The 21244-nt window shown below is 42.1% G+C and overlaps 2 protein-coding genes across 2 annotated transcripts in view; both read right to left on the bottom strand.

The window, feature by feature from the left end:
- Window positions 1-1743: 1743 nt before the first annotated feature.
- Window positions 1744-21244, bottom strand: part of LOC306973772 (venom phosphodiesterase CdcPDE) — a gene marked incomplete at both ends in the record, with an annotated part of 119284 nt that continues 99783 nt past the window's right edge. The window contains 8 exons of the mRNA XM_079570765.1: window positions 1744-1917; window positions 4301-4457; window positions 5997-6129; window positions 6196-6273; window positions 6740-6878; window positions 7489-7643; window positions 8175-8220; window positions 9313-9485. Of these exons, the coding sequence (XP_079426891.1) occupies window positions 1744-1917; window positions 4301-4457; window positions 5997-6129; window positions 6196-6273; window positions 6740-6878; window positions 7489-7643; window positions 8175-8220; window positions 9313-9485 (1055 nt within the window). The remainder of the gene's footprint in view (window positions 1918-4300; window positions 4458-5996; window positions 6130-6195; window positions 6274-6739; window positions 6879-7488; window positions 7644-8174; window positions 8221-9312; window positions 9486-21244) is intronic.
- The window catches only part of LOC306973425 (tumor necrosis factor receptor superfamily member 6B-like), a gene marked incomplete at both ends in the record, with an annotated part of 10563 nt that continues 6619 nt past the window's right edge, over window positions 17301-21244 (bottom strand). Inside the window, 3 exons of the mRNA XM_079570348.1 lie at window positions 17301-17695; window positions 18709-18888; window positions 20050-20437. Coding sequence (XP_079426474.1) covers window positions 17301-17695; window positions 18709-18888; window positions 20050-20437 — 963 coding nt within the window. The remainder of the gene's footprint in view (window positions 17696-18708; window positions 18889-20049; window positions 20438-21244) is intronic.

Below are 21244 nucleotides of genomic sequence, written 5' to 3'. Positions count from 1 at the left end.
ATTTTCTCCAGTTTGGCTTTACCCCAATCCAAAAGCTTCTGGAAAAAAGCTGTGAAAATAGCGACAAAACTGAGACGAAAACAATGATGGAAATGTGACAAAAAAGTGACAAAAATATGACAAAAAAGTGACGGAAATTTTTTGAATAAGTGACAAAAATGTGATTAAAAAATGACCAAAAAATACAAAAAAATTACAAAAAACAGACAAAAATTGATAAAAAATTGACGAAAAAATAAAAAAAAAACGTGTAAAAAAAGTAAAAAATTTGATAAAAAAATGTGACAGAAAAATCGATTAAAATTTGACAAAAACATTTTTTATCAAATTTTATCACATTTTTGACAAAAAATGACACAAATTTGTTAAAAAATTGACAAAAAAATGAAAAAAAAAATTGATCAAAATTGGATCAAAATCTGACAAAAAAATACGAAAATGTGACAAAAAATGACAAAAAATGATAAAAAATTGATAAAAATTTGACAAAAAAAGTACAAAAAAATTGACAAAAAATGTGATAAAAAAAGACAAAAATGAGTGGAATTCCCAACAAAAAAATGATGGAAAATGTGATGACGTGAGGAAAAAGATCCTCTCGGTTCAGGCGGGAGTTAAGAGGTTAAACTTATATAACTCTTAAAAAACAAAGAAAAAACAATGGCTAAAACAAACATGAATTAAATTAGGATCGTCCGTGTTGTCCCTGAAGTGGATTAGATTTAGGATCGTCCGTGTGGTCCCTGAAGTGGATCAGATTTGTTAATTAGGATCGAGACCCCCACCCGGGTCAGACATGGGAAAAACAGGGACATTAACCCCTTAACTCCCGCCTGAACCGAGCACATTTTCTCCAGCTTGGCTTTACCCCAATCCAAAAGCTTCTGGAAAAAAGGTGAGAAAATAGAAACAAAACTGAGGTGAAAACAAGGATGGAAATGGGACAAAAAAGTGACGAAAACATTGACAAAAAAGTGACGAATTTTTTTTTGAATAAGTGGCAAAAATGTGACAAAAAATTAACAAAAAAAATACTAAAAAAATACTAAAAAATTACAAAAAATGTGATAGAAATTTGACAAAAATTACAAAAATGTGACACAAAAATTGATAAAAAATGGATAAAAAATGGACAAAAAAAAAACAAAAAATGACAAATATTTGATAAAAAATGGACAAAAAATAAAAAAAAATGTGACAAAAAAATGACAAAAATGTGATAGAAATTTGACAAAAAATGTTAAAAAATGAGACAAAAAAATGACAAAAATTTGATAAAAAAAAATACAAAAAATGGACAAAAAATGTGACAAAAATGTGATAAAAAATGACAAAAATGAGTTGAATTCCCAACAAAAAAATGATGGAAAATGTGATGACGTGAGGAAAAAGATCCTCTCGGTTCAGGCGGGAGTTAAGAGGTTAACCTATATAACTCTTAAAAAACAAAGAAAAAACAATGGCTAAAACAAACATGAATTAAATTAGGATCGTCCGTGCGGTCCCTGAAGTGGATCAGATTTAGGATCGTCCTGAAGTGGATCAGATTTAGGATCGTCCTGAAGTGGATCAGATTTAGGATCGTCCGTGTTGTCCCTGAAGTGGATCAGATTTAGGATCGTCCGTGCGGTCCCTGAAGTGGATCAGATTTAGGATCGTCCTGAAGTGGATCAGATTTAGGATCGTCCACACGGTCCCTGAAGTGGATCAGATTTAGGTTTTGTCCGTTTTTCCGACACTTCTTTACGCTTTGAGGCGGATGTCGGCCGTGGGGCGGGTCTTCATCTGCAGCAGCTCTGTGATTGGCCGGGAGCTGCCCTGGTAAAGGTCCAATCCGGCGAGGAGCTCCACATCCCTGACGCGTGACTGGTGGAACCACATGAGCTGCTCCACCCACTGCTCCTCCGACTCCGAGCTCTGAAACGACAGGAAGGGCATCTGGGTTATACTGTAGGGAGGGCATCTGGGTTATACTGTAGGGAGGGCATCTGGGTTATACTGTAGGGAGGGCATCTGGGTTATACTGTAGGGAGGGCATCTGGGTTATACTGTAGGGAGGGCATCTGGGTTATACTGTAGGGAGGGCATCTGGGTTACACTGTAGGGAGGGCATCTGGGTTATACTGTAGGGAGGGCATCTGGGTTATACTGTAGGGAGGGCATCTGGGTTACACTGTAGGGAGGGCATCTGGTAACACTGTAGGGAGGGCATCTGGGTAACACTGTAGGGAGGGCATCTGGTAACACTGTAGGGAGGGCATCTGGGTAACACTGTAGGGAGGGCATCTGGTAACACTGTAGGGAGGGCATCTGGGTAACACTGTAGGGAGGGCATCTGGGTTATACTGTAGGGAGGGCATCTGGGTTACACTGTAGGGAGGGCATCTGGGTTATACTGTAGGGAGGGCATCTGGTAGTACTGTAGGGAGGGCATCTGGGTTATACTGTAGGGAGGGCATCTGGGTGATACTGTAGGGAGGGCATCTGGGTTACACTGTAGGGAGGGCATCTGGGTAACACTGTAGGGAGGGCATCTGGGTTATACTGTAGGGAGGGCATCTGGGTGATACTGTAGGGAGGGCATCTGGGTTATACTGTAGGGAGGGCATCTGGTTTATACTGTAGGGAGGGCATCTGGGTGATACTGTAGGGAGGGCATCTGGGTTATACTGTAGGGAGGGCATCTGGTTTATACTGTAGGGAGGGCATCTGGGTGATACTGTAGGGAGGGCTTCTGGGTTATACTGTAGGGAGGGCATCTGGGTTACACTGTAGGGAGGGCATCTGGTAATACTGTAGGGAGGGCATCTGGGTGATACTGTAGGGAGGGCTTCTGGGTTATACTGTAGGGAGGGCATCTGGGTTACACTGTAGGGAGGGCATCTGGGTTATAGTGTAGGGAGGGCATCTGGTAATACTGTAGGGAGGGCATCTGGGTTATACTGTAGGGAGGGCATCTGGGTTACACTGTAGGGAGGGCATCTGGGTTATAGTGTAGGGAGGGCATCTGGTAATACTGTAGGGAGGGCATCTGGGTTACACTGTAGGGAGGGCATCTGGTAATACTGTAGGGAGGGCATCTGGTAATACTGTAGGGAGGGCATCTGGGTTATACTGTAGGGAGGGCATCTGGGTTATACTGTAGGGAGGGCATCTGGGTTACACTGTAGGGAGGGCATCTGGGTAATACTGTAGGGAGGGCATCTGGGTTATAGTGTAGGGAGGGCATCTGGGTTACACTGTAGGGAGGGCATCTGGTAATACTGTAGGGAGGGCATCTGGGTTACACTGTAGGGAGGGCATCTGGTAATACTGTAGGGAGGGCATCTGGGTTATAGTGTAGGGAGGGCATCTGGGTTACACTGTAGTGAGGGCATCTGGGTTATACTGTAGGGAGGGCATGTGGGTTACACTGTAGGGAGGGCATCTGGGTAATACTGTAGGGAGGGCATCTGGTAACACTGTAGGGAGGGCATCTGGGTTATACTGTAGGGAGGGCATCTGGGTAATACTGTAGGGAGGGCATCTGGTAACACTGTAGGGAGGGCATCTGGTAACACTGTAGGGAGGGCATCTGGGTTATACTGTAGGGAGGGCATCTGGGTTATACTGTAGGGAGGGCATCTGGGTTACACTGTAGGGAGGGCATCTGGGTTATAGTGTAGGGAGGGCATCTGGTAATACTGTAGGGAGGGCATCTGGTAATACTGTAGGGAGGGCATCTGGGTTACACTGTAGGGAGGGCATCTGGGTTATAGTGTAGGGAGGGCATCTGGTAATACTGTAGGGACATGGGGGAAATACAGGAAAAACTCAAATTGAGGGAGAAATTAGGAAGAAATTAGGGGGAAATGGGCGGAACAAATAGGTGAGAATTCAAAACAAAAATCTGGGAAAAATTTGAAAATTTAGGAAGAAATTATATATTTTTGGGGGGGAAAAAATGGGAAAAAGGGGGAATATTTCTGGAAATAGTGGGAAGGAAATGGACAAAACTGAAAACTGAACCAAAATTGAAAAGAAAAAAATAGGTGAGAGTCATAAAAAAAAAAAAAAGGGGGAATAAATGTGGGAAGTAGGGGGGAAAATTCCAAAAATCTTGGGGAAATTTTTTGGAAAAATAGGGGAGAATTTGAAAAAACTGAAGGGTAAAAGTGATATGATGTGAGAGATGTGAGTCGTACTTGGGGGGTAGAGGAAGCCGGGGCTGATGTCGGGACCTCACAGCTCTCACTGTTGTCCTCTTGGTGACAGTATAAACAGTATTAAAGCCTTTTCAAAATAAAAGCTTTAGACGTACCTCACAGCTCTCACTGTTGTCCTCTCGGTGCGGCAGGACAAAGCTCACCGTCTCCAGGGGCCCGTCGCACTGGAGGACGGGTCTGGAGGAGTTCCTGCAGCTCGTCAGGACGATGAAGTAATGCGTGGGGACGGGGATCGTGGAGCCGGGGACGAACCTGGACAAACGGACACAGGTTTAAGGACGGTGTAGGGTTAAGGTTTGGGTTATTCCTCACAGGTTTAAGGACGGTGTAGGGTTAAGGTTTGGGTTATTCCTCACAGGTTTAAGGACGGTGTAGGGTTAAGGTTTGGGTTATTCCTCACAGGTTTAGGGACGGTGTAGGGTTAAGGTTTGGGTTATTCCTCACAGGTTTAAGGACGGTGTAGGGTTAAGGTTTGGGTTATTCCTCACAGGTTTAAGGACGGTGTAGGGTTAAGGTTTGGGTTATTCCTCACGGTATTGGGGACAGTGTAGGGTTAAGGTTTCGGTTATTCCTCACAGGTTTAAGGAACGGTGTAGGGTTAAGGTTTGGGTTATTCCTCACGGGTTTAAGGACGGTGTAGGGTTAAGGTTTGGGTTATTCCTCACGGGTTTAAGGACGGTGTAGGGTTAAGGTTTGGGTTATTCCTCACGGGTTTAAGGACGGTGTAGGGTTAAGGTTTGGGTTATTCCTCACAGGTTTAGGGACGGTGTAGGGTTAAGGTTTCGTTTATTCCTCACAGGTTTAAGGACGGTGTAGGGTTAAGGTTTGGGTTATTCCTCACAGGTTTAAGGACGGTGTAGGGTTAAGGTTTGGGTTATTCCTCACAGGTTTGGGGACGGTGTAGGAGTAAGGTTTGGGTTATTCCTCACAGGTTTCGGGACGGTGTAGGGTTAAGGTTTGGGTTATTCCTCACAGGTTTAAGGACGGTGTAGGGTTAAGGTTTGGGTTATTCCTCACAGGTTTAAGGACGGTGTAGGGTTAAGGTTTGGGTTATTCCTCACAGGTTTGGGGACGGTGTACGGTTAAGGTTTGGGTTATTCCTCACAGGTTTAGGGACGGTGTAGGGTAAAGGTTTGGGTTATTCCTCACAGGTTTAGGGACGGTGTAGGGTTATGGTTTGGGTTATTCCTCACGGGTTTGGGGACGGTGTAGGGTTCAGGTTTGGGTTATTCCTCACAGGTTTAAGGACGGTGTACGGTTAAGGTTTGGGTTATTCCTCACAGGTTTAGGGACGGTGTAGGGTAAAGGTTTGGGTTATTCCTCACAGGTTTAGGGACGGTGTAGGGTTAAGGTTTGGTTTATTCCTCACAGGTTTAAGGACGGTGTCGGGTTAAGGTTTGGGTTATTCCTCACAGGTTTGGGGACGGTGTAGGGTTAAGGTTTGGGTTTTTCCTCACAGGTTTAAGGACGGTGTAGGGTTAAGGTTTGGGTTATTCCTCACAGGTTTAAGGACGGTGTAAGGTTAAGGTTTGGGTTATTCCTCACAGGTTTGGGGACGGTGTAAGGTTAAGGTTTGGGTTATTCCTCACAGGTTTAAGGACGGTGTCGGGTTAAGGTTTGGGTTATTCCTCACAGGTTTGGGGACGGTGTAGGGTTAAGGTTTGGGTTATTCCTCACAGGTTTAAGGACGGTGTAAGGTTAAGGTTTGGGTGTTTTCCTCACAGGTTTAAGGACGGTGTAGGGTTAAGGTGCATCCGTGTAAATGCGTGTCCTGTATCCGTGTAAACTCACGTGTGGTTCTGCTCCGGCGTGTCGTATCGCCCGTCGTAGTTGTAGTCGAACACGGGTCCGCTCAGAACGTTCAGGCCATTGTAGAGCGCGGCGTAGCGTGGCAGCAGCGCGGCGTGGAAGTGACGCCAGATCCCTGAAACACGAGGCACGACGTTTAGGAACATGGAGCCCCTGGGGGTTCAGGAGCAGAGGGACTCACTCTGGAACTGCGGGAACATGGGGCTGATGTTAGAGGTGGTGAGGGCGTCGAACTGCTGCTCCGCCGAAACATTCAGGTCTGAAACGGGAGGGCATCTGGGTTACACTGTATGGAGGGACAGCTGTTTGGAAGGAACATCTGGTTCATCTCCAGTGTCACGACATGGGGGAAACACAGGAAAAACTCAAATTGAGGGAGAAATTAGGGGGAAATGGGCGGAACAAATAGGTGAGAATTAAAAATAAAAATCTGGAAAAATAGGGAGAGATTTTGGAAAAAATGTAAACAATTAGGAAGAAATTATTTTTTGGGGGAAAAGGGGGAATATTTCTGGAAATAGTAAGGAGGAAATGGACAAAACTGGGGAAAATTGAAAAACAAAAAAAATGGTGAGAGTCATAGAAAAAAAAAAAAAAATGGAGAATAAACGTGGGAAGTAGGGGGGAAAATTCCAGAAATCTTGGAAAAATTTTGGGGAAAAGTAGGTGATTATGAAATATTTGAAAAAAAAATGAAGGGTAAAAGTAATAAATGTGAGTCGTACTTGGGGGGTAGAGGAAGCCGGGGCTGATGTCGGGAGCTGCAGAGCTGTAGGCCTCACAGGTCGGACTCTGGGCCGGGGGGACACGGACGTCAGGACGGAGACAATCAGAGACCACCGGACCTAAAGAGTCTTCAGTTTCCTGCAGAGACAGAGACGTAGGGTTAAGGTTAAGGTTATTCCTCACGGGTTTGGGGACGGTTTAGGGTTAAGGTTATTCCTCACGGGTTTCGGGACGGTGTAGGGTAAAGGTTTGGGTTATTCCTCACGGGTTTCGGGACGGTGTAGGGTAAAGGTTTGGGTTATTCCTCACGGGTTTCGGGACGGTGTAGGGTTAAGGTTTGGGTTATTCCTCACGGGTTTAAGGACGGTGTAGGGTTAAGGTTTGGGTTATTCCTCACGGTTTAGGGACGGTGTAGGGTTAAGGTTTGGGTGTTTTCCTCACAGGTTTAAGGATGGTGTAGGGTTAAGGTTTGGGTTATTCCTCACGGTTTAGGGACGGTGTAGGGTTAAGGTTTGGGTGTTTTCCTCACGGGTTTGGGGACGGTGTAGGGTAAAGGTTTGGGTCATTCCTCACGGGTTTGAGGACGGTGTAGGGTTAAGGTTTGGGTTATTCCTCACGGTTTAGGGACGGTGTAGGGTTAAGGTTTGGGTTATTCCACACAGGTTTGGGGACGGTGTAGGGTTAAGGTTAAGGTTATTCCTCACATGTTTGGGGAAGGTGTAGGGTTAAGGTTTGGGTTATTCCTCACGGGTTTGGGGACGGTGTAGGACGTCCACAGGGGCTGCAGGCGTTCCCAGCTGTAGCCGCTGATGAAGCCCTGGTGTTGGAGCGGGCAGAGCCTGTGAGAGGCCTGCAGGAGGACAGGAGCTCCGAACGGGAGGTGAGTGCTGACCGACGCCTCCACTGAGGAGAGGGGGAGAGAGGGGGAGAGAGGGGGAGAACGGAGGGAGAGAGGGGGAGAGAGGGGGAGAGAGGGGGAGAACGGAGGGAGAGAGGAGGAGAGAGGAGGAGAGAGGGGGAGAGAGGAGGAGAGAGGAGGAGAGAGGGGGAGAACGGAGGGAGAAAAGTTTAATATTCTTCCAATAACAGACAGGAACCCTCCATCCTTCAGTGATTATGATCCTCTGCTCTTCAGAGGCTTCGTAAAAACACTTTCTTGTTTAAAAAAAGTCGCTGTATTTGTGTCAAATCTGGCTTTTTGATTGGTTTATACACCTGTCAATCATTCAGCCTGATCCAGATACACTGTGCCCACCCTTGTCCCCAGGGACGAGGGTGGTCCCAATGTCCGAGGGTCCCAATGTCCGCACTAGTCCCTATATAGTCCCTAACCCTAACCCTACATAGGGACTATATAGGGACTAGTGCGGACATTCGGACGCAGCCGGTGTCTCTGTGAAGAACAGGGTTAAAGGTCAAAGGTCAGAGTGTTACCTTGAGCTGAGCTGAGGTTCAGTCTCTCGTTGATGCTGTTGTCGGACTGAAAAGAAAAACTCGTGTCAAACCAAATCAGAAAAACTTTAAGGTTTAAATGTGCGTTTTAGGAATAAACTCCTCAGAAGTGGAAACATTCGTCTTTGTGGTTCAAAGGTCAGGAACTAGGTCTGTAAAAAAGACATTAAAAAGAGAAAACCAAAACAATGATCCTTGAAATGGACCGGACGCAGAGACTGGCGTGTTTCTGGCGTGTTTCTGACGTGTTTTTGAAATGGTGCCGTTTCTCTGGAATCAGATGTTTATGTGAAACTTTATCAGGCTGATAAAGCTGAACCAGGAGACGTTTCTCTAAACACTGGGGAATGTGCTGATTAGAGCCGGCCCGGGACAGGTTTCCGATCATCACGCGTGTGATTGTGCAGAAATGCAGAGGTGGAGTTCACGGCTCAGGATTCTGTTTCAGTTGTTTCATGTGACTTGGTGAAGGAATTGCTGAGGAATTAGCAATGAAATAAGACCGGTGATCTGCATTTTGAGCGTTACCATGGTTACCACAACTGAATTCTAGTGATGAAGGTCGGGGAGGGTCAGTGTATTTATTTATTTATTGTGTCTCTGAGGAACACAAAGTTATTTAAATTTGGCCCTCAAGATTATTTTGAGAAACATTATGACACAAATCAGAACATACTTTGACATTTTTAGGGTTAAGGCGAGACACTGCGGGTGAATAGGGGAAAATAAATAACTGTAGAGACGTCAGTTTGAAACTTCTGCTGAACATCACAGATATAAATATGAGAAAAAATGTATTGCATTTTTTCTGTCATTTTTTCTGTCATTTTGAGCATTAAAATGGCCAAAATTGCCTATATTTTGGGAAATCAAAATAATGAATTGAGCCAGATTAAATGGTTTTATGTTATTGACATATTAGTAACTCAGATTTTTTCAGAGGGATTTTGGATATTTTGTTTAGTTTCTCAATAAACTAATCATCAGTGAAAAAATCTGTAAAAACTCAAATTCCACCTGTTTTTTTGTTTCAAAGCTGAATAAATCAGGCTAGGAACATCAACGCTTGGATCTACAGAGAGAAGATCAGAGGTCAGATAAACGCTGTGTGTGTGGTCACCAGCAGGGGGCAGGAGCAGTTGAGCGAGTGCGGGGGGTCCAGGGTGGTCAGGGGGCACTCCTGGGCGGGGCTCTGCGGAGGCGGGAACGTGGGCGTGTGGTACGGCGCCCTCTGCAGGTGGTTCATGGAGCCGTGGGTCCCGTTGTTCTCCGCCGGGACGATCTCCAGCACGTCTGAGGAGGAGACAGAGGATCACAGAGCTGAGAGACAGAGGATCACAGAGCTGAGAGAGACGAGGATCACAGAGCTGAGAGACAGAGGATCACAGAGCTGAGAGACAGAGGATCACAGAGCTGAGAGACAGAGGATTACAGAGCTGAGAGACGAGGATCACAGAGCTGAGAGACAGAGGATCACAGAGCTGAGAGACAGAGGATCACAGAGCTGAGAGACAGAGGATCACAGAGCTGAGAGACGAGGATCACAGAGCTGAGAGACAGAGGATCACAGAGCTGAGAGACGAGGATCACAGAGCTGAGAGACAGAGGATCACAGAGCTGAGAGACAGAGGATCACAGAGCTGAGAGACGAGGATCACAGAGCTGAGAGACAGAGGATCACAGAGCTGAGAGACGAGGATCACAGAGCTGAGAGACAGAGGATCACAGAGCTGAGAGACAGAGGATTACAGAGCTGAGAGAGACGAGGATCACAGAGCTGAGAGACAGAGGATCACAGAGCTGAGAGACAGAGGATCACAGAGCTGAGAGACAGAGGATCACAGAGCTGAGAGACGAGGATCACAGAGCTGAGAGACAGAGGATCACAGAGCTGAGAGACAGAGGATCACAGAGCTGAGAGACAGAGGATCACAGAGCTGAGAGACAGAGGATCACAGAGCTGAGGATCACAGAGCTGAGAGACAGAGGATCACAGAGCTGAGAGACAGAGGATCACAGAGCTGAGAGACAGAGGATCACAGAGCTGAGAGACAGAGGATCACAGAGCTGAGAGAGACGAGGATCACAGAGCTGAGAGACAGAGGATCACAGAGCTGAGAGACAGAGGATCACAGAGCTGAGAGACAGAGGATCACAGAGCTGAGAGACGAGGATCACAGAGCTGAGAGACAGAGGATCACAGAGCTGAGAGACAGAGGATCACAGAGACGAGAGACAGAGGATCACAGAGCTGAGAGAGACGAGGATCACAGAGCTGAGAGACAGAGGATCACAGAGCTGAGAGAGACGAGGATCACAGAGCTGAGAGACAGAGGATCACAGAGCTGAGAGACAGAGGATCACAGAGCTGAGAGACAGAGGATCACAGAGCTGAGAGACAGAGGATCACAGAGCTGAGAGACGAGGATCACAGAGCTGAGGATCACAGAGCTGAGAGACAGAGGATCACAGAGCTGAGAGACAGAGGATCACAGAGCTGAGAGACAGAGGATCACAGAGCTGAGAGACGAGGATCTGCGCCTCAGAGACGAGGATCTGCGCCTCAGAGACGAGGATCTGCTCCGGAAACACTTTGAATTTGGGAAGCAGTTTGTAAAGTGTGATCCAACATGGCCGCCGCGCTCCCTGGTCTTTCCCGCAGCAGAATAGGAGATGTTCTGTCATTAACGGCATCTAAAAATGTTCAATACATTAACTTTAAAACCCTCCCCCCCCCTCCCGTCTGAACCGTTTTTGGAGGTCTTAGCTTTCAAATGAGATGAGCAAACCTTCTGTTGGTCTGTTAATGCAGTAAATTAGAATAACTGCCTTGTATAAAATGTCTCTCTCAAAATGGCTGTAGTGAATGTCTTGAAATCGGCCTCTGTCTCTTTAAGAACCTCTGAACTCCCGCCTGAACCGAGAGGATCTTTTTCCTCACGTCATCAGGTTTTTGTTCCATCATTTTCTGTCATATTTTTGTAATTTTTTCGTTATTTTTTTTTGTCACATTTTTTGTCAATTTTTTAGTAATTTTTTCGTTTTTTTTGTATTTTTTTTTACATTTTTGTCATTTTTTTGTCATTTTTTTGTCATTTTTTTGTCATTTTTTTGTCATTTTTTTGTCCTTTTTTGGTCATTTTTTTGTCAAATTTTTGTCAATTTTTTGTCACATTTTTATCATTTTTTGTCATTTTTTTCCAATTTTTTTTCACATTTTTATAAATTTTTTGTCATTTTTTTGTCACATTTTTGTCAATTTTTTGTCATTTTTTGTCATTTTTTTGTCATTTTTTGTCATTTTTTTTGTCATTTTTTGTCATTTTTTTGTCATTTTTTTGTCATTTTTTTTGTCATTTTTTGTCATTTTTTTGTCATTTTTTTGTCATTTTTTTGTCATTTTTTTGTCAATTTTTTTTTATTTTTTTGTCATTTTTTTGTCAATTTTTTTTTATTTTGTTGTCATTTTTTTTGTCATTTTTTTCTTCAATTTTTCGTCACTTTTTCATCAATGTTTTCTCACTTTCTTGTCACATTTCCATCATTGTTTTCGTCTCAGTTTTGTTGCTTTTTTCACAGCTTTTGTCCAGAAGCTTTTGGATTGGGGTAAAGCCAAACTGGAGAAAACGTGCTCGGTTCAGGCGGGAGTTAAGGGGTTAAATGTCTCTCTCAAAATGGCTGTATTGAATGTCTTGAAATAGGCCTCTGTCTCTTTAAGAACCTCTGAGCCTTTAGACACGCCCCCTCCACACGCTGTCTGTGGCATCAGTGGGGAGGGGGTTCTGCTGAGGAGCAGTGGTTGGTTACTCGGCTGGTGACCAAAGCTCGGAGGCGTCTCCAGGAGGTGGGGGCGTTCCTAGGAGGACTCAGGCAAACCTATCCCTAAAATGGCCGCCATCAGAGTTTTTACAGATTACTCAGAAATACGTGAATGTGCCAAGGCAACACTTCAGCCATGTTTTTAATGAGGGAGTGACAGAATAACACCATTTTGCTTTTAAAGAACTCATGTTTGAGCCTTAGCTTCCTGGTTGTAGCTTCGCGGTGGCGGAGTGATCTGCTCGGTGACCGGATCTACAGTCGCTTGTTTATTCAATCTGAGTCTAGTTTGAGTCGACTAAATGTCAGACTAATTGAGTGGACTTTGCATTGATAATATTGATTATAATCATGTTTAATGTTGTTCCTCTGCTTCATGTTTCTGCTCCACATGAACAAAGCTCAGAGCTGATCCTTTAAACATGATCTGAGGCTCTTTCAGACGCTCAATACAAGTTTGGATGATTTTAGTCTCTCCTTTTCATTTTTATTTAGTCTGATTTTAGTCGACTCAAACATCTGGACATTTTAGTCACAGTTTTAGTCTCATGAGAAACTTTTACTTTAGTTTTAGTCCAGTTTTAGTCACAAGAATATCACTTTGACTAAAATTAAGACTAAATATTTTAGTCGACAAAATTAGCACTGGTTACCATAGACATGCACTAGCCTAGCACTAGCCTAGCACTAGCCTAGCACCACTAAACCCTTCAAATATAGGGGGCGACAGTGGCACAGATGGTAGAGCGAGTCGTCTCATGATCAGAAGGTCGAGGGTTCGAATCCCACCTCCTGAAAGTGCACACTGTGGTTGTGTCCTTGGGCAAGACACTTCGCCCACATTGCCCCCAGTGTCTGCGTACACTGGTGTATGAATGAGAGCGTGAATGGGTGAGTGGATTCTTGCTGTAAAGCGCTTTGAGGGCCTCATGTAGGTGGAAAAGCGCTTAAAAGTTGAGACCATTTTACCATAAGAACTGCATGAATGTGAAAACCCTGAAACATCCCTTTAAGTGGAAGCATCGGGCTTGAAGTGGAGAACGTGTGGGGGGGTCAGAGCTGCATGTGGGCACAGCGTGCGGCGAACACAAACACAGATGCAGATGTTCTTGGTTTGTGTTTGGAAAGTTGATATTTCTGTCATTAATCTCCAGCTGTGGTTCCACGTGGAGCTCTGTGTTTGTTATTGTCGTCTTTCTTCACAGAGAAACCGCGGCGTTTACGGGGAAGAAGAAGAACGTTTCCCGGAGATTGTTCGTAATTAACCGAGCGTTTTGAGTTTCAAAGGAAAAGCCGCTCAGACGTAAACTCCTTTTTGTTACTTTTTGGTCTTTTTTTTTGTCAATTTTTTGTCACATTTTTGTCATTTTTTGTCACATTTTTGTCTTTTTTTTTAAACATTTTTTTGGTCATTTTTTTGTCGTTTTTTTGTCATTTTTTGTCATTTTTTGTCACATTTTTGTCACATTTGTGTCATTGTTTTGTCATTTTTGTGTCATATTTTGTTATTTTTTTGTCATATTTTTTGTCATTTTTTTGTCATTTTTTTGTCACATTTTTGTCATTTTTTTGTCATTTTTTTGTCACATTTTTCGTCCTTTTTTGTCACATTTTTGTCATTTTTTTGTCATTTTTTTGTCACATTTTTTGTCCTTTTTTGTCACATTTTTGTCATTTTTTTGTCATTTTTTTGTCACATTTTTGTCTTTTTTTTAAAACATTTTTTTTTGTCATTTTTTTGTCATTTTTATCATTTTTTGTGTAATTTTTTGTCACATTTTTTGTCACATTTTTTGTCACATTTGTGTCATTTTTTGTCATTTTTTTGTCATTTTTTTGTCATATTTTTTGTCCTTTTTTGTCATTTTTTTGGTCATTTTTTTGGTCATTTTTTGTCACATTTTTTGTCACATTTTTGTCATTTTTTGTCATTTTTTTGTCAGCGTCTGGTGGGGAGGAACCATGACCCGGGGCAGATGGATGTGGAGATGGAGGAGCTTCATTCAGTCTTCACACGACATTCTGGGTCCTTCGTCTGTTCTTTATCTGTCTGAACGTGATGTTCTCCTGGAGGGGTCAGACTTTGGAGTGGCCGAATGGTGATGGAAACGTCTGAACATCTGACACTGCTGCTCGGTCCTGTTTTCATCCTGGGCTCCGACCGTCCCACACTGAAGAGCTGCCCTTTAATGTGCTCAGGCCAGACTCCAGGTGCTCCTCATGTACATCCAGTAAATCCATTGAAAAAGTGAAGGTTGCTTCAGACAAACATGGCCTCGGTGCTTGGCTGAGGCTCCTGTAGCGGCGTGAAGGCTCAGGGTAGGGCTGTGCAATTAATCGAAATTCGATATCGATTTCGATTACAACAGTAAACGATTACAAAATTAGCATAATCGCAAAAAATCGATTCTAAAAATGTTTTTCAATAATTTTTTTATTTTTCCATTTTTTTTGTTTATTTTATTTTTTTCCACATTTTTTTTTCTAATTTTTGGATTTTTGTCACTTTTTTTTGATGGATTTTTGTCATTTTTTTGATGGATTTTTGTCACTTTTTTAATGGATTTTTGGCTTTTTTTTGATGGATTTTTGTCACTTTTTTAATGGATTTTTGGCTTTTTTTTGATGGATTTTTGTCACTTTTTTTTATGGATTTTTGTCATTTTTTTGATGGATTTTTGTCATTTTTTTGATGGATTTTTGTCACTTTTTTGATGGATTTTTGTCACTTTTTTTTATGGATTTTTGTCATTTTTTTGATGGATTTTTGTCCTTTTTGATGGATTTTTGTCATTTTTTTGATGGATTTTTGTCACTTTTTTAATGGATTTTTGGCTTTTTTTTGATGGATTTTTGTCACTTTTTTTTATGGATTTTTGTCATTTTTTTGATGGATTTTTGTCACTTTTTTAATGGATTTTTGGCTTTTTTTTGATGGATTTTTGTCACTTTTTTAATGGATTTTTGTCACTTTTTTTGATGGATTTTTGTCACTTTTTTTTATGGATTTTTGTCATTTTTTTGATGGATTTTTGTCACTTTTTTGATGGATTTTTGTCACTTTTTTTTATGGATTTTTGTCATTTTTTTGATGGATTTTTGTCCTTTTTGATGGATTTTTGTCATTTTTTTGATGGATTTTTGTCACTTTTTTAATGGATTTTTGGCTTTTTTTTGATGGATTTTTGTCACTTTTTTAATGGATTTTTGTCACTTTTTTTGATGGATTTTTGTCACTTTTTTTTATGGATTTTTGTCATTTTTTTGATGGATTTTTGTCACTTTTTTGATGGATTTTTGTCACTTTTTTTTATGGATTTTTGTCATTTTTTTGATGGATTTTTGTCCTTTTTGATGGATTTTTGTCATTTTTTTGATGGATTTTTGTCACTTTTTTAATGGATTTTTGGCTTTTTTTTGATGGATTTTTGTCACTTTTTTGATGGATTTTTGTCACTTTTTTTAATGGATTTTTGTCATTTTTTTGATGGATTTTTGTCCTTTTTGATGGATTTTTGTCACTTTTTTGCTGGATTTTTGTCTTTTTTTTGATGGATTTTTGTCACTTTTTTAATGGATTTTTGGCTTTTTTTTGATGGATTTTTGTCACTTTTTTGATGGATTTTTGTCACTTTTTTTTATGGATTTTTGTCATTTTTTTGATGGATTTTTGTCCTTTTTGATGGATTTTTGTCACTTTTTTGATGGATTTTTGTCCTTTTTTTGATGGATTTTTGTCACTTTTTTGATGGATTTTTGGCTTTTTTTTGATGGATTTTTTTCTTTTTTTGATGGATTTTTGTCTTTTTTTATGGATTTTTGTCTTTTTTTTTAATGGATTTTTGTCTTTTTTTTTAATGGATTTTTGTCCTTTTTTTGATGGATTTTTGGCTTTTTTTATGGATTTTTGTCACTTTTTTGATGGATTTTTGGCTTTTTTTGATGGATTTTTGTCACTTTTTTGATGGATTTTTGTCTTTTTTTGATGGATTTTTGTCTTTTTTTGATGGATTTTTGCCACTTTTTTGATGGATTTTTGTCACTTTTTTGCTGGATTTTTGTCATTTTTTTGATGGATTTTTGTCACTTTTTTGCTGGATTTTTGTCACTTTTTTGATGGATTTTTTTAAAGGCAACAAATAATCGTTTGAATAATCGTGATTTCAATTATGACAAAAATAATCGTGATTATTATTTTTTCAATAATCGAGCAGCCCTAGTTGATGTTGATATACTAAATATTCTGTGGATACAATTTGAGCTGCAGATCTTTTTTAATGTATGAGTTTTAGGGGATTTAGGGGCTAAAATCAGGCTGTTGGGGAATTTCAGTACTTGGCGGTACATGACGGTTCAAACATATTAACTTAACAACAGCTAAAACACAAACTCAGGACTCGGCTTCATCTTCAGACTTTTATTTATTTTATTTCCCGTAAACACAGACTGAACAGTAACAGAAGAAGAACCTCGTTTGTAAATCAGTGCAAAGTCGTCGCTCGGAGGTAGTTCCAGATCAGAGGAGCAGAAACCTGAAGCTCTGGAGAGACTACGACCCGGGGGGGGACACGGGGGGGGGACACGGGGACTGGTCTGGGTTCATCAGCTCATGGTCCGGTGGAGCCTCACACAAACAGCAGAGGGCGATGGCGTCTCTTAAACCCGTTTGAGGAATAAATACATTTAAACCTCTTTTTTAAACCTCGTTTAAAAAGTGCAGCAGCAGCAGATTCATGTTTAACTCAAGCATCACACATTATTCACACAAAAACTACTTTACACACAGAGAGTTCACACACAGGGCCGCGTTTTCTGGACATTTATATATGTTTTTAATTCATGCAGTCGTTATATTTGAAGAGTTTATTGGTGCTAGGCTAGTGCTAGGCTAGTGCTAGGCTAGTGCATGTCTATGGTAACTAGTAGCCTGCATTAAAAACAGTCTGGAATTCACAAAGGAGCTTCTACACATCAGATATGGCAACGTTTGGAGGTTTTTAATGTAGGCTACTAGATACCATAGACATGCACTAGCCTAGCACTAGCCTAGCACTAGCCTAGCACTAGCCTAGCACTACTAAACTCTTCAAATATAAGGTCAGATGAGCTCTAATCAAAGGCGCATGTTCTGATTTAAAGCGTGTTTTCTCGTGTAGCTCCGTGAGCTTAGCCCGCGGCTGTTCTCGGGTTCTTTGGGACCTGGATCTGGATTCAACACAAAGACACAAACAGAAAAGTCCAGCGTAAAGTTCACAGCGAGGCCACAGACAGGATCAGGAGCCCGTGAGGTCACTGTGCGGCGGCGGCGGGGGTTTGTAGTTCGGCGTCCGCAGAGGGCGTGGTCGCGGGCGTGCTGATCCGTCGCAGGTTCTCCTCGAGGCGTCCCAGTTTGTGCGTGAGGCGCTCGGCCGTGTAGGCGGCGCCCGTCTCCGTGAGCAGCAGCGGCAGCGAGCGCAGGTGGGCGGGGCCGGCCTCTCGGACCCACTGGTCGAGCCGCGCCCTCAGCTGATCCTGGGTCAGTCCCGAGACGCTGCGACGGCGCTTCCCCGCCGAGTCGGAGGAGGAGTCGGAGGAGGAGGAGTCGGAGGGGGGGAGCCTCCCCAGCAGGAGGCGCAGGCGCCGCACGGAGAGGGCGTGGTGCGAGAAGAAGGAGGGCAGGAGGGGGCGCAGGAAGTGGGCGGCGTCTGGGGGAGAGCGGGGGGTTAATCACCAGGACAGAACAGGCTCCACCCATTTCTCACACATGTTTTCTTTTGACGATTTTTAACCTCTTAACTCCCGCCTGAACCGAGAGGATCTTTTTCCTCACGTCAGCACTTTTTCCATCATTTTTTTGTTTGGTTTTCAACTCATTTTTGTTATTTTTTTGTCATTTTTTGGTCCAATTTTTATCACATTTTTGTCACATTTTTATAAATTTTTTCGTCAATTTTTTATCAAATTTTTGTCATTTTTTGACACTTTTTTTGCTCATTTTTCGGCCAAATTTTTATCAAATTCTTGTCACATTTTTTTTTCATTTTTTCAACAATTTTTTATCAAATTTATGTCATTTTTTGTTACATTTTTGTATTTTTTTAATCACATTTTTGTAATTTTTTGTAATTTTTTGTAATTTTTTGTCCATTTTTTCGTCAATTTTGTATCAAATTTGTGTCATTTTTTGTTCCAATTTTGTATTTTTTTAATCACATTTTTTTTTTCAATTTTTTGTTATTTTTGAATCACATTTTTGTGACTTTTTTTGTTTTTTTTTTCGACATTTTTTTAATCAAATTTATCATTTTTTGTTACATTTTTGTATTTTTTTAATCATATTTTTGTAATTTTTTTGTCATTTTTTGTCAATTTTTTTTCTTTTTTTTCCCAATTTTGTATCAATTTTGTGTCATTTTTTGTTTTTTTAATCACATTTTTTATTATTTTTATTATTATTATTATTATTATTATTTATTTATTTTTTTCGTATCACATTTTTGCCATTTTTACATCAATTTTTCATCACTTTTTGTCAATGTTTTCTCACTTTTTTTTCCATCACTGTTTTCATCTCAGTTTTGTTGCTTTTTCACAGCTTTTTTCCAGAAGCTTTTGGATTGGGGTAAAGCCAAACATGAGGGAGTTAAGTGTTATTGTTTCCACATGTTTCCCACGTTAGTCCTGTGTCTCCTCTCACACTGCAGGAGGCGGGGCTTACCGTGGTCGCGCGCCTCCTCTGGGCTGGCACAGATGACGTCGTGCCAGGGCGTCGCCCTCAGGACCTCGGACCTCGGGGCGACGCAGGCAGAGTGGGCGGAGCATCCGGACTCGGACGAGACTCGGTCGGAGAACGTCCCGTTAACGCAAGGCGAGCAGACGAGGTCGCTCTGAGGAGAACCTGAGGGCAGGGGGGGGGCACAGGGGGGGGGGCACAGGGGTCAGAGCGGGCACCAGAGCGGGCACCAGGGGACACTACTTCAGTAACTGGTGGTTATGTGAAGGGGGTGTGTCTCTGTACAGGGGTGTGGCTCTGTAAAGGGGGTGTGTCTCTGTACAGGGGTGTGGCTCTGTAAAAGGGGTGTGTCTCTGTAAGGGGGTGTGGTTATGTGAAGGGGGTGTGCTCATGTAAAGGGGGTGTGTCTCTGTACAGGGGTGTGGCTCTGTAAGGGGGGGTGTCTCACTAAGGGGGTGTGTCTCTGTAAGGGGGTGTGTCTCACTAAGGGGGTGTGTCTCTGTAAGGGGGTGTGTCTCTGTACAGGGGGGGTGTCTCACTAAGGGGGTGTGTCTCACTAAGGGGGTGTGTCTCTGTAAGGGGGTGTGTCTCTGTACAGGGGTGTGTCTCTGTACAGGGGTGTGGCTCTGTAAAGGGGGTGTGTCTCTGTAAAGGGGGTGTGGTCAAATTTATAATTTTTTGTTACAATTTTGTATTTTTTTGGTCATTTTTTGTCAATTTTTTTATTTTTTTTGATCCATTTTTTATCAAATTTATGTCACTTTTTGTTACATTTTTGTATTTTTTTAATCATATTTTAGTAATTTTTTTTGTCATTTTTTTCATTTTTTGGTCATTTTTTGTCAATTTTTTCTTAATTTTTTCGTCAATTTTGTATCAAATTTGTGTCATTTTTTGTTCCAATTTTGTATTTTTTTAATCAAATTTTTTCATTTTTTGGTCAAATTTTTATCACATTTTTGTCACATTTTTATTTTTTTTGACATTTTTTTAATCAAATTTATCATTTTTTGTTCCAATTTTGTATTTTTTTAATCACATTTTTTCTTTTTTTTTAAATTTTTTGTTATTTTTTGATCAATTTTTTATCAAATTTTTGTTCCATTTTTGTTCATTTTTTCGTCATTTTTTAATCACATTTTTTCTTTTTTTTGGTCATTTTTGTATCACATTTCCATCATTGTTTTTGTCTCATGTGAAGGGGGTGTGTCTCTGTAAAGGATGTGTGCTCATGTAAAGGGGGTGTGTCTCTGTAAAGGGGTGTGTCTCTGTACAGGGGGTGTGTCTCTGTACAGGGGCGTGTCTCTGTAAAGGGGCGTGGCTCACCTGCAGCCGTGACCCCGCTCCCCGTCCCGCACTGGCTCCAGCGCACGCACATGCCGGCGCGCTGCTTGAACCAGTAACCGCGGCGACAGAGGCAGCTGGTGTCGGCGTCGCGGCGGCACTCGCGCTGCGCCGCCATGTTCCGGGCGCAGACGCTGCAGCTCAGGCAGCGCCCGATGTAGTTCCAGAGCGCCGTGAAGGAGCCGGGGGGGCAGGCCTCGCACACGCTCGGGCCGCTCGCCGTGCAGCGCCGCCGCAGGAACTGCCCCGGGGGGCACTGGGCGCAGGTCAGCTCCGCCCCGCTCGCCGGGTCCCGCTCCGTGAAGGTGGGGTCAGCGAGGGCGGGGCCGGACAGGGAGGACAGCAGGAGCAGGAGGGACCAGCAGGCGATCTGAGGGCAGAAACACTGGCTTTACTCAGAGGAGTAACCGAGAGGATCTTTTCCCTCACGTCATCACATTTTCCATCATTTTTTTGTTGGGCTTCAACTCATTTTTGTAACTTTTTTGTCATTTTTTGGTCAATTTTTTATCAAATTTTTGTCACATTTTTATTTATTTTTTTTCAACAATTTTTTATCAATTTTGTATATTTTTTAGTAATTTTTGGTAATTTAAAAAAAAAAATGGTCAAATTTTTATCAAATTTTTGTTCCATTTTTTTTTCTTTTTTTCGTAAATTTTTAAACAAATTTATGTCACTTTTTGTTCCAATTTTGTATTTTTTTAATCACATTTTTGTCATTTTGTTTTTGTTTTTTTTGACATTTTTTTAATCAAATTAATCATTTTTTTGTTACAATTTTGTATTTTTTTTTCATCACATTTTTGTAATTTTTTGGTCATTTTTGGTCAATTTTTTTTTATTTTCGTCAATTTTGTATCAAATTTGTGTCATTTTTTGTTACAATTTTGTATTTTTTTTAATCACATTTTTTCTGCAGGCGATCTGAGGGCAGAAACACTGGCTTTACTCTAACAGCAGGCGATCTGAGGGCAGAAACACTGGCTTTACTCAGACAGCAGGCGATCTGAGAGCAGAAACACTGGCTTTACTCTAACTGCAGGCGATCTGAGAGCAGAAACACTGGCTTTACTCTAACAGCAGGCGATCTGAGGGCAGAAACACTGGCTTTACTCTAACAGCAGGCGATCTGAGGGCAGAAACACTGGCTTTACTCTAACAGCAGGCGATCTGA

This window comes from Gobius niger, assembly GCF_951799975.1.
Source record: "Gobius niger genome assembly, chromosome: 14".
Taxonomy (NCBI): Eukaryota; Metazoa; Chordata; class Actinopteri; order Gobiiformes; family Gobiidae; genus Gobius; species Gobius niger.
This window is presented reverse-complemented; position numbering and strand designations above follow the sequence as displayed.